General features: G+C 37.4%; 1 protein-coding gene across 3 annotated transcripts in view; it reads left to right on the forward strand.

The window, feature by feature from the left end:
* The first annotated feature begins 11,010 nt into the window (after window positions 1–11,010).
* GABRG2 (gamma-aminobutyric acid type A receptor gamma2 subunit) overlaps window positions 11,011–11,867 on the forward strand; it is a 72,564-nt gene continuing 71,707 nt past the window's right edge. The window contains exon 1 of one of the 3 annotated variants that reach the window (XM_026858132.1): window positions 11,011–11,829. In XM_026858132.1, the coding sequence (XP_026713933.1) occupies window positions 11,723–11,829 (107 nt within the window). In that variant the 5' untranslated portion in view covers window positions 11,011–11,722. The remainder of the gene's footprint in view (window positions 11,830–11,867) is intronic. The other 2 variants (XM_026858130.1, XM_026858129.1) reach the window with 2 other exon arrangements.

The following is an 11,867-nucleotide window of genomic DNA, read 5'->3' on the forward strand; positions in this document are numbered from 1 at the left end:
ACAGGCACTTGCTCACGCTTCCCTCCTCAGGGATGGGAAGGAGAAAATACATCAAAAGTCTCAGGAATAGAGATGAGGATAGGGAGGGATGATTCACCCATTATGGTCAAAGGCAAAAACCAAGTTAGATGGGGGAAGAAAAAAGAATATCAATTTAATCTGAACACCACCACCGCCACCGCTTAAAGTACCAATAAGCAGAGTAGGACAGTGACAAATACAGCCACATCTTAAAAACACCTTGCCCTCGCTCCTCCCTTTCTCTTGGGCTCAGCTTTGCTCCTGATTTCTCTACCTCCTCCCCTCCAGCAGTGCAGGGCATGGGGGCTGCAGACAGTTCATCACACGTTGTTTCTGCTGCTCCTTCCTCCTCAGAGGAAGGGCTCCTCACACTCTTACCCAGCTCCGGTGTGGGGTCCCTCTCACAGGAGACAGTCCTCCATGAACTTTCTCCGGTGTGAGTCTTTTCCACGGGCTGCAGCTCTTCAAACTGCTCCAGAGTGGGTCCCTCCCGTGGGCTGCAGCCCTCCGAGCAAGAGAGCTCCAGCTTGGGCTCCCCTCAGTGTCCTGCCTTCTTTGGGCACAGCCCCCGCTCCAGCATGGGGTCACCCCCAGGCTGCAGGTGGCATCTGCTCCACCGTGACCTCCCTGGGTGCAGGGGCACAGCCCTGCCCTCTCACCCCGGGCTGCAGGGGTCTCTGCTCCGGCACACCTCCCCCCTGCCCCCCTCCTTTCTTCCACTGAACTCAGTGTTTGCAGAGGGGTCTCCCTCACCACTCCTCCTCCTCTCGGGTTCCCCTTCTTAAATACATTATTGCAGAGGCACAACCACCGTTGCTAATTGACCCGGCTTTGGTGCAAAGATGGGTCTGACTTGGATCCGGTGAAGCTTTGAGAAGCTTCTTACAGGGAGTCACTGCTGTAGCCTCCTTCCCCTCTACCAAAACCCCGCCACACACAAACCCAACGCAGGAGGTTATCATTCACCTTTACCTGGCCCTCATCAGATCACATCTGGAGAACTGTGTCTATTTTGACGGCCTGATACAAGAAAGTAATTGATAAACTTGAGTGAGTCCCCAGAGGGCCATGAAAGAGCTGCACATGGAGCAGCAGCTCCCTAGGACCCCCAGGGAGGTGGCTCAGAAGGCAGTGCCAGAGAAAAGGGTCCTTAATCAAAGTGGGATAAAAAATAATTTACTGTGAGCATAATCGAGGATTGGAATGAATTGCCCCGAGAGATTGTGAAATCTCTGTCCTCAAAGATTTTCTAGACCTGGCCAGGCAAGACCTGGTTTAAATTCAGTCAGTGCTGACACTGCTTTTGTGTAGGAGGCTGGATGAGAGACCTCACGCAGTCCCTTCCACCCTGTCACCTGATTTTATGAGTACATCCCAACAATGTACCCAGGCCTCAGATTTCAGCCTGACAATAGACAATAAGTTACATTTCTGTATGACAAGTTTTTAGAGAGATTTTGTGTTCTCAGTCCCAGTTCTGAGAGCTTTATAGCACTGAAGAGAGCCAAATACTAAATTCCTACAACTTCTGTAGTTCCTGTCACTGTATGGCCTCAAAGAAGCTCCTGAAGCCTCATTTTATCCGACAAAATAAACTGTGGTAGCCAGTAAAGGGCAAAGATGTGAGTATAAGCCTTCACAGTAGGGGGAATGTTTCTTTCAGTATACACTTGACTAAGTGACACATATGGATGATATAGAATGACATGACTTCATTTTCCCTTGATGAGTCACTGTTTAAAATATATTAGGAAGTTTATATTTGGGGGCATTATGATTCCTGAAAACTTAAAACCACAGAGAAACATTGAAACAGCAATCTGTTAACATAGGTAAATCTAGGATCTGGTCTGTAACGGAGATCATCGCACAATCTATATTTCAGTGGAGAAGGGATGATTCAGATGTCATTTTTTCATTATTATGTGGTCCATGTCATTTATAGGTGCAAAGGAAGACACTATAAGAGAATGATGCTGCTCTTTAATGTTTACATTAAACAAGCACACACAAAAGACAATCAGACAAACAAACAGGAAAGAGGAATAAAAGCCTTATAGGTCTCTCACAGTCCCAGCAATTTGAAGAGATTTTCAATTCAGTTACAGTTCTGAGCATATTGTAAGAAATACAGACCAAATAACATGGAAAAGAATAAAGTTCATGTTTTTCTTAGGAATATTTTCCTGAAAGTCATTACTTAGCAGTGGACTTTCATGTCAGAAAATGAACTTGAGAGACAGAGATGAAAAGACGTTAAAAACTACAGCATCCTTGGGAATCACTTTTTTTTCCCTTCATTTTCTTTTGATCTTGTAAGCAACACTTTGAATTTCCCATAATTTTTTCTCCATTTGCTTTTGAGCTCATATGCATGATTTCTTATTACCTTTAATATGTGTGGTTTTCCTCATTATTTTTTTCTCATCTAAATAATGAAAAATTCATGCCTTTATTTTTGTGGCATCATGTTTTCATAGCCCTTCAACCTATTAAATGAATGAATTTCTGCCAGTTCTTACAGATATAAGATACATAGGAGACCACCCTTTTACTTTTGTGTATAAATGCTTAACTGAACAATTCTCTGTTTAATTTCAGTCCATTATTTAACATACATAGCACTTATCTATCAGTCATGGAAAGCAACAATTGAGGAGACTTCATATATATATTTAATTTCAGCAAACCCTTCCAGTGTTCTGGGATTCCTACCATAGGTAATTTTTTCTGAGTTATCCAAAGATAATTAATCTAAGAAGCTGTGAAAAATCTCTATCATCCTATTATAAATACCAGCTATTCCCTTCCTCATTCCACCAGTACATATTTGAAAACTTGGCATAATTTATCTCAGACTGAACTGCATTTATGCTATTTTTTTCACTTTTGCTTCGAAAAATTTTTCAAGATTTCTGGCTATTTCTTTCTGAATGTTATGACAGTCATAATATTTTTTTTAGATCCATTTCTATTATTTTGAGGTCTAGTCCTATCCCCTACCATGCCCAAACCCCTCCTGCCTCTGGCTTGACATCCTTACTGAATATAGTAGGGATACTATTTGTACTATCATCCAGATCATTAATATATTTAGAAAAAAAAAAGTCCAGAATAAACACCTGATGACTCCTACTCAGCACCCATCTGCATTTTCAAAGCAAACCACTGAAAATAACTGCAAACAAATTTCTAGAACTAGATCATACATCCCTAGTTTGCTTATGAGAATTTCATACACAATATGCAAAGTCCAGAGTCAAAATGTGTACTCCCTGCCTGCTAGCACGTGTGGACTGCTTTCAGGTATCATTTCCAATGTGTATTTACAGACACTGCATGGAATGTGATCCTTCAAAATGCCGAAACTCTGTTTATAGGGATCAACAGAGCTTACCCTGAAGAGAAAACATGGTCATACTATGAGACTTCTTCAGCTTTATATAAATGCAAAATCATGAACAAAAAATAAACCAACCTCATAACTCAAATGTAGACATGAAAAACAGATGCTGAAGACTGTATTGGTAACTATTTATACTGTTGTGTATCCTTACTCTTGCATAATTAATATAACACTTCAGCACATATTTTTTTTCTGGTTTTTCTTCTTTCTTCTTTTCTTCAGAAAATAAAAAAAACCTTTATGGCCTACTACTTCCATTAATGTTTTGGAAGAATATCAAAAATCATTTATAATGATTATACAGAATGGACATAACATTCTCTTGGCAAGGCTGTTTGTAAGACTTCCACAGCATAGGCTGCAGAGACTCAGTAGTCTGGATCTGTTTCTGATGTAGGCATTCCCACTCCACTCAACCTGCACAAAAACATATTTGTGCCCAAATGTGTTCTTACACAAATGGCAGGAAGCTTTTCCTCATGTTTGCTTGGGGAGGAGATACTGCCTTGCTGATGGAAATAGACTTTGAATATTGCACTCATAGGGAATAATGATACATCAAAATAGATCTTAAGATTACGTAAACTGTCTAAAGGAAATACCGAATCTGGTATGGAAATACAGACCTTTTTGCTCTGTGTTAGTGAACACCAAGTAAAATGTCAAACCTACACTGTATGTCAGATCAGATTTTCTATACAAAAGGGATGACAACCACAAAAAAAGTCAATGAGGCTGGGTCTGATAGAAAGAGGGGCATGTTCTGAATGTTTGCTATAATACAGACATTGAAGACTGGTGTCTTTAAATACTGATGAACAAAACCAAGTTTTGTTTTGCTAAATCTCACCTTTTTACTTTAGATCTCACTTTCCTGGTGTGAGAGAAAATCAGAAACAGCGAAAATATCTTTACTGAGAAAACAGTAATTACAATTGTGAAAACTGACATTCTGAGGTTGAACTATTTTCTGTTGAGGAGGCCTTTTCTTGCATTAATGAAAAAAAAAAGGCTTCACCTCCTTGTGAAGGGATGGACTTAGATAACCATGATGTTATATACAGCGGTGAAACACGCCCTTAATTCTCATACAATTTTGTGAGACCTGAGCATGAGCTTTATTCTAAGCACACATTTCAAGCTGTTTCCTGTGGCTTCTTGTCAAGAATTTGCAGGCTTTACTCTTCTGAAAAATATATATATTTGTGGAAAAACTGATAAAATAATTCTTTCTGAAAGAAGTAATCACTCTTAAGATAGCCAAGGTTTTTATATTGTGCAGAAACCAAGTATCTGGTGTTGATGTTGTTGTTGTTGTTGCAATGGGGAAATTAGGGAAAATTAATGAATGAACTGTGTTTTCCTGGTCTATGAGAATTTTCATTCTTCATCTGGGAATAAAAATAATACTATAGATGTGCACCATTTAAATGAACAGATTTAGCATCCTCAATAGTACTTTTCTTTTTTTGGTAAGAGTAAATAAGAAAAATTCTTAAATTTTTAATTATCCAAAAAGCATAAAAAATCATGCTCTATAAAGAAAATTAAAAGATTGAATTGAACACCTAGAGAAAAAATGCAGGACTTTATTCCTCACTTTATCATTCACTATATCTTAATATAAAATAGAGTGATGGTGAATGCTTCGAATAGAATGGCAAACTGGCCATTAGCGATATGAAATAACTGAGTGTTGACAGCTCTGTTACATATACAGTACTTCAGAACATTAACAAATAATTTACAGAATACATTAATCCTGCCCATTGTGAGTATATACAAATGAAAATATATTTGCAAGTATATTGGTCCATCAGATGTGCTGTTTCTTAGATGATTTCCAGAATAACTGTTTGGTTTTATTCCAATATTCAAGTACCAGAACATAGTTATTGAAAAGTACCCTTTCAAAATTATTTCCTCAAATTTCTAATATGTCTTTCCCTTTGGAATTCAGTGCTGCTTCTGTACACATTGTATTTCTTCCTCTCTCATTGCTAAATAGAGAATATATGCAGTTACAAGTTTACTTATGCCATGCAGGTACCAAAAGATAACTTCACAAAAAGTATGCAACTAGACTGTATGACCATTGATCATAAACATATTTAGAACAACTGAACTAAACTCATCCCTCTGAAAGTACATATGTGAACAGAGTTCCCTCATTCATCCATTTAAAGATTCTGGCATCATCCCAGAAGTGACAGCAGCATTGCCTGTCTGCTATATGTCACTCTTAACTCTCAGGAGTGAGAGGCCAAACTCAGTCACAATTCTCGTGTCCCCTTCACCAAGGAGCTTGACTACAGGAAGCGGAGACTGCCTTCCTGGGATGGTTTCAAAAGCCACTAGTCTTAAACTTAGAAATTTAGCACAAGATATGGGGAGAAAGCTACAGTTTGAACACAGAGTTTTGACCTAAGCTCTTTATATAGTATAAACACACTCAAAATACTGTGCGCAAGAAACCCCGCTAATATATATGAATATATATATCAATATATGGCTCCTGGGAATCAGGCTTTTTTGAAACTCTTAAGGAGCAGAGACTTCTCTTAGACATTAATGAAAACTGTTCAGAAAACAATTACTGTGTTCCTCAGAAAGTATCTTATGCTGATATCTTCACGTAAGAATTCAGTGTAGTGGAACTGGGTCCTCCAGGTTATATTGCAGGATAAGAAAGCTTTCTCAGGTCAGTGGTAGGGAGATGGGGAATGCAGTTTGGAGGAAGACTTTTATCATCAGAGAATCTTAGATGTTTACAGCACAAAATAGCATTTGTTAAGTCTGTTGCTGGCAGGAGCTTGTAAATCTAAGTACAGTGAGCGAGCTCTTAGCCAAAAACTTGCTTTCTTTACTGTTTTAGCACAAGATCAAAGCATATGAACAAACACAGTATTTTGGGTTTGTGTTTTGGTTGTATTTAGGCTACCAGCATTTCTTCTGTGTCAAATACTCAGAAAGTGATTGCTTGGAGTAGAAACCTCATGAAACAGTTTAAATAAAAATATTTCTGAAAAAATATTAACTTTGCATAAAAAACTTGAAATACCACTGTATACATATTTTAGAATATAATTCCCAATTTAATATTATTAAGCTCTAAAATAATTCCTTAAAAAATAATTTCACAAGCAGCACAAGATTCAGATTTTTTTTTAATGAATTAAGTTGACTCCTCTAAGAAGTTAGCTTCAGTTTGATGGTTTTATTGAAAGAATTATTATTTTTGCCTTTTTAGTCTTATATTTTCTGCTGACAGCTCAAGTGAACCAACTTAATTCTAATAAATAGCACTGAAATAAAGCTTAAATGATATTTTTTCAGTTAAATAATAATATCCAACTGGAGTCCTACTTTGCCAATCTAGAATATCCGTATTCTACACAATGATATGCAATTTGTCTGATTCATCCAATATTTACCATGGAATAGTAGCAGTGAGATTCAGTATTAAGAAGTGACTGGTTTTAGTTCTATAACAATAAATAATTAGATTTAAGTTACATTTGCCAAAATAGACAGATTTGTATTTGGATACATGATGCATTATAGTTTTGTATTCATCTACATACTACTGATATATATGTATAAATCAGTGCCAGTGCAATAATGTTCAGTTAGACTTGATTAAAAAAACTCTTTGAAAGGCCCAGACTTCATGTCCATTAAGAAGTCAATAAACACCTCTAAACTACGATTTTAGTCTAGCACTGAGGGCACTTTTTATTCAGTTCACCTCCATACCACTCCTTCTCAAAATACCTGGGGTTTGTGCACAGGAATTCCAAGAGAACTACACATCTAGGCTTTCTAAATGAAATATGCACCCACAGTCCTGCTCTACCACAGAACTTTCTTTATCAGTGAGATAATAACTAATAAGCTAACAGGAAAACACACACACACACATTTCCATATACAACCACAAAAAATATGTACATTAATAAATGTAAAAAAACATAAGCTACCTTTCTTCTAGGAGTTTTGCAAGATTCGTTTGTAGTTGTTTCCATTTTTTCATATACATTTATACTCCTATTGATGAGCATAAAATATACTTGAAGATAGGCCATGGGAAAAGTGAGAGAGTGTATCAAATCCTAGAATTCCGCCTAAGAAATATTTTATATTGGATTATATTTTCCTCAGGAATTCAGTATTAATATACTTCCCCAAGGGTAGAATGTGCTAAGAGAATCTTGGAGGAAACCAAAATAGTATCAATGTTATTATTACTACTATAAAATGTATATTCTATATCTATAACTAGGATATTTTATTTCTGAATAAAAATATTTTGAATTATTGCATGTATTTTTCTAAGCATCAAAACATTACTTAATATGCAATTAACAGTCTCCTAAATCATCACTAGATAATTTACCTACCTAGATGTTTCCTTCCTTTGTCTTTAGAAAACCATACTTAACATGACCCATAAAACCCAGTTACCTCTTACCCAAATCTTATGCCATTTGAGAGATAGTGAACTTAGCATTTTATTTTTTTTTGTCCAAAGCAACACAATGAGTTACAAGCTAAAACAGAAAATTTCCAGATATGAACACGCAATTAAAAAAAAAAAAAAAAGAAAAAGAAATATTTTTTGTGGGTTACTTGGCAGTATATTGACATTGACGGTGTCCTTTTTTATACCTTTTCTATCTTTTATAATACTTTTATTTTTGTATTTGCTTTTTCACATATGTCTTTTGTCTTCTTTATTAATGTATGATGTAATATTTGATACACAGGAAAAAATAATTTTAGAGTAATGAAGAGCCATGGTTTTTGAGGGCTTAAAGATACAAACAAATTGGGAAATCAGCGGGAGCTGAGAATCAACTTGTACATGAACAAGCCATCTGCAAAGTATAGTAAGATACTCCTGTGAATATTGTTCTGGTCTGATATAGAACACATGGTTTTGGAACAATCACATCTGTGTTTAATTATTCTTCATGAGACATCTTTTCCATGAAAAAACTTTAAATCATTTGTGGTAAAGATACCACATTTCTGCTCAGGGGCAAATTACTATGCGGGTTTGGTTTATCACACAAAAGGTGTCAGGAAAACATTTCATTCGAGACAGTGTCCTCATGTAAATTTGGTCCTTTGTGATAATTTATTATGATGAAATTCTAAAACATCACTGTCTGACCCCAGCTTGTGGTCACAAAAGCAGAACCCTGTGCTTCAAAGACATGTATTCAAATAGAAAACAACCTCTTGGATTTTTGTTTTCTGTGGCAGTTATATCTGCTATGGACGAACAAGTTTTTACCCAGCAAAGGTTATCATCATAACTAAAGATTATAATATTGAAATTCATTAAGCATAAAACCTGTTTTTGCTTCCTCTGCCTTCAGGCCAAGGTTGCAAAGAACTGCAAGGACAATTTTGCATTTGAAATTATTACAGCCAAAATTGCTATTGCTTGATTATTGGTGGATAAGTTTTATGTATCTAAATGATGTTAGCTCTGATATCTACTATCTAGGAGCACTGAAAAGCCTGACTTGGCTTTTATGTGGTCCACTGCCTATATCAGAGGCCGAAGACCTTAATTCCCACTACCTAAGCTGGTGCCTAAATGCCAGTTGCACACATCTGAAAATAAAATTAAAGCAGATACATCTGAGATGAAAAATTGATCATAGAAAAACTGATCATAAAAGGATGATGCAAGTTCTGATAGGCAGAACAATCTACACAATCTTCAGTGTATGCTTGTCCATCAAACCCCGCTGATATCCAATTAACAATGTGCATAGAACTACAACAGCTAATAAAATACCTACAGGAATAATATTATCAATGGGCTATGTCTCCGTACATCTTAAGGAACTCTAAGCAGTCAAGGATTAGTATTACCGTATCTAACTCCCTTTGACACACCCTCGATGCGATGGGAAGCCTCGAAAAAAAACCTCTTACGGTTTGACACCAACAGTTTTTTCTTCTACTGTAGACCCTTTGTCTATCAAGAACAATGAGCTGAACCTCTGGAGTGAAACTGCATAACAATATTGCAGGCAGCCCAGGAACTATTCTCAGACAAGAAGGATGTGAAACATTTTGCTATGGGACAAATTTCCGTAAATAAAGTGCAGTGTAAAGTTGATATTCCCTATATTACAGAAGACATAGGGGCTGTAGGTAAGACAGTAACTATCTGCACAGTTCAAATTCTTAGCTATCAACAATTTTGATTCCCTCATCAAAATATACACAGCATTGTTAACCTTCAAAGGAATGTTTTGATAACTGATGAGAGACATTACAGCATTAACATCACAGAAGTGTCATTTTCACAGGTAATGAAGTGAACCACGAGCCAATAATTGAATATTCATACATAAGTGTGTGTATATGAAGAGAGAGAGAGAGAGAGAGACAGAGACAGAGACAGAGAGACAGAGAGAGACAGAGAGAGCATATGGAATATTTTATAGCTTTTTATCTCTGAAGTGACCGTATTAATGAGTTGGTGAAGTGACTTAATTAAGAACAGGACCATTGACTGGAAATATTAAGAACCAGGTTCATAATTTGTTACTTTGTTTGGAAACACTGATAAAAATACAGCAAATGTTAGATATGGGCTTGAATTACCACAGAACTACCCAGGGGCCAAGATGTATTTCATTCAGATAACATCAATCTATCGCTTATTGTTGTAGTTAAATACATTGTGTTTGGAAATGAAAAAAGATAGCTTGATAGCTGAAGGCTGGACCTATGTTTTTTGAGAATCCGGGACAGCAACTACTGTAACTACCTGTTTTTGATGGATAAATTTCATTCTGCATTTGGACATTGGGAATTACCAGACTGGCTTGGGAACTGGCAGGTTTGAGCAGGATTCAAGTGTCCAATTTGGTTCAGACTAGACTCAGTCCAGAAATTTTGATGCTTTTATTCTATTAGGAGCATTTCACTTTCTCTCCATTTAAGTGTTCTTTAGAAGAATTATTTCTCTATTTCTCCCTTGAGTTTTAGAAAGATGGGCTTTGAATTGAAACTGTGTGAGGTCCTAACTCCCAGTTTCTGATGATTATGTTTGCACATCAATCTCCCATTTTATACACAGCACTGAGGAGGCTTCATGCTGCCTATATTTGCTTTGGTTTTAGGCAGAAAAAGTTGGAGAGACAAAAAATTTGTTATTGTAGGTCATGGTCCAAGTACCTATTTTAGAGTGAGGTGCTTTTACTTTGGGAAATCATGAGATTCCCTGATTTTTTTACTTCACTAGTAGCTGATAAATTGCATTTTTGGACAATGGAATTTGGGATTCTGGTTCTAAAATTTGGCAAGGTCCAGCTTGTATACCGATCTAGTGTTTCCCCTCTGGCCAGGAAGCATTTCCTGTGCCTGCGTAGCCTGATTTTATTAGGGGGAGGGGAGATAAAAACCTTGCATATTCCCCCTAATCCTATCACACACTAAATCACCTCATTCATACGGACTCCACCAATGCTGCTTTCCCCATTTCCTGAGTTACTTAGCAACAACCATCCCTCCCTTTTCCACTCCCCCATCCATCCTTTCATTTTTTTTTTTCCCTTTGCAATCACGATTTCCAGGCTGTTTAGAAAAATGAGGATGCTCAGCGGCATAGGGCAAGCTTTTCCTTCCAACCTCCCTTTTTATGCCTGCCAAATCCTTCTCGCCTCCAAAATGAAAATCCAGGCTGCCTGCATATGTGTAATCAAAGGTTAAAAAGCACCCCGGCTGACACCACGCATGTGTTAATCTGTGCTGCAGCAGAGTGCATCATTTCCACTTTGACCTCAGAGTTAATCTGCATTCAGGCAGAAGCTCCATTGCTTTATTCTTTCTTTTCTTTTCTTTCCTTTCTTTTCTCTCGTTTACTCTTTCTGTTGCTTAATTGGATTTTGTTGCATGTGTGTGAACGGTTCTGTAAATGTATGCATGTGTATGTATTTCTTTGCTTAACTGCTTTTATTCAGTGAGTGTCTGTGGCTTTGGGTTTTTTTTCTTTTCTCCCCATTATATTATTCCCCTAGATTTGGAAGCTGCTGCTTGCTGCCTGAGCTGACGTTTTCTGATTATATCTGCAAAGGGCTTGTGCAGATCTAATTTCTGTCCCCCTGCATATTAATTCCTGCAGCTGGGCGCAATGTATCATCCCACTGACGGGACCTGGTAGGGAGGGGGGAGAACCACTACCAAAAAAAAATTAAAGAAGGGGACGGATCCATCTGCAACCAAGAGGAAAGGGGAAAAAAACTGGGGAGGGGGGGAGAAAAAGAGATGATTCCTCCAAATCCAACAAGCCTGGGGAGCACTGCATTCTTGAATCCTGCATTTTCTCTCAAAATGATGGTGTGGGCACTTCTGTTCCTCTCTCTCATCCAGTGGTAAGATGTGCTTTCTGATTCTGTTTCTGTTTGCGGGG

The sequence above is a fragment of the Athene cunicularia genome, assembly GCF_003259725.1.
Source record: "Athene cunicularia isolate RWA chromosome 13 unlocalized genomic scaffold, athCun1 chr13_part1, whole genome shotgun sequence".
Classification (NCBI taxonomy): Eukaryota; Metazoa; Chordata; class Aves; order Strigiformes; family Strigidae; genus Athene; species Athene cunicularia.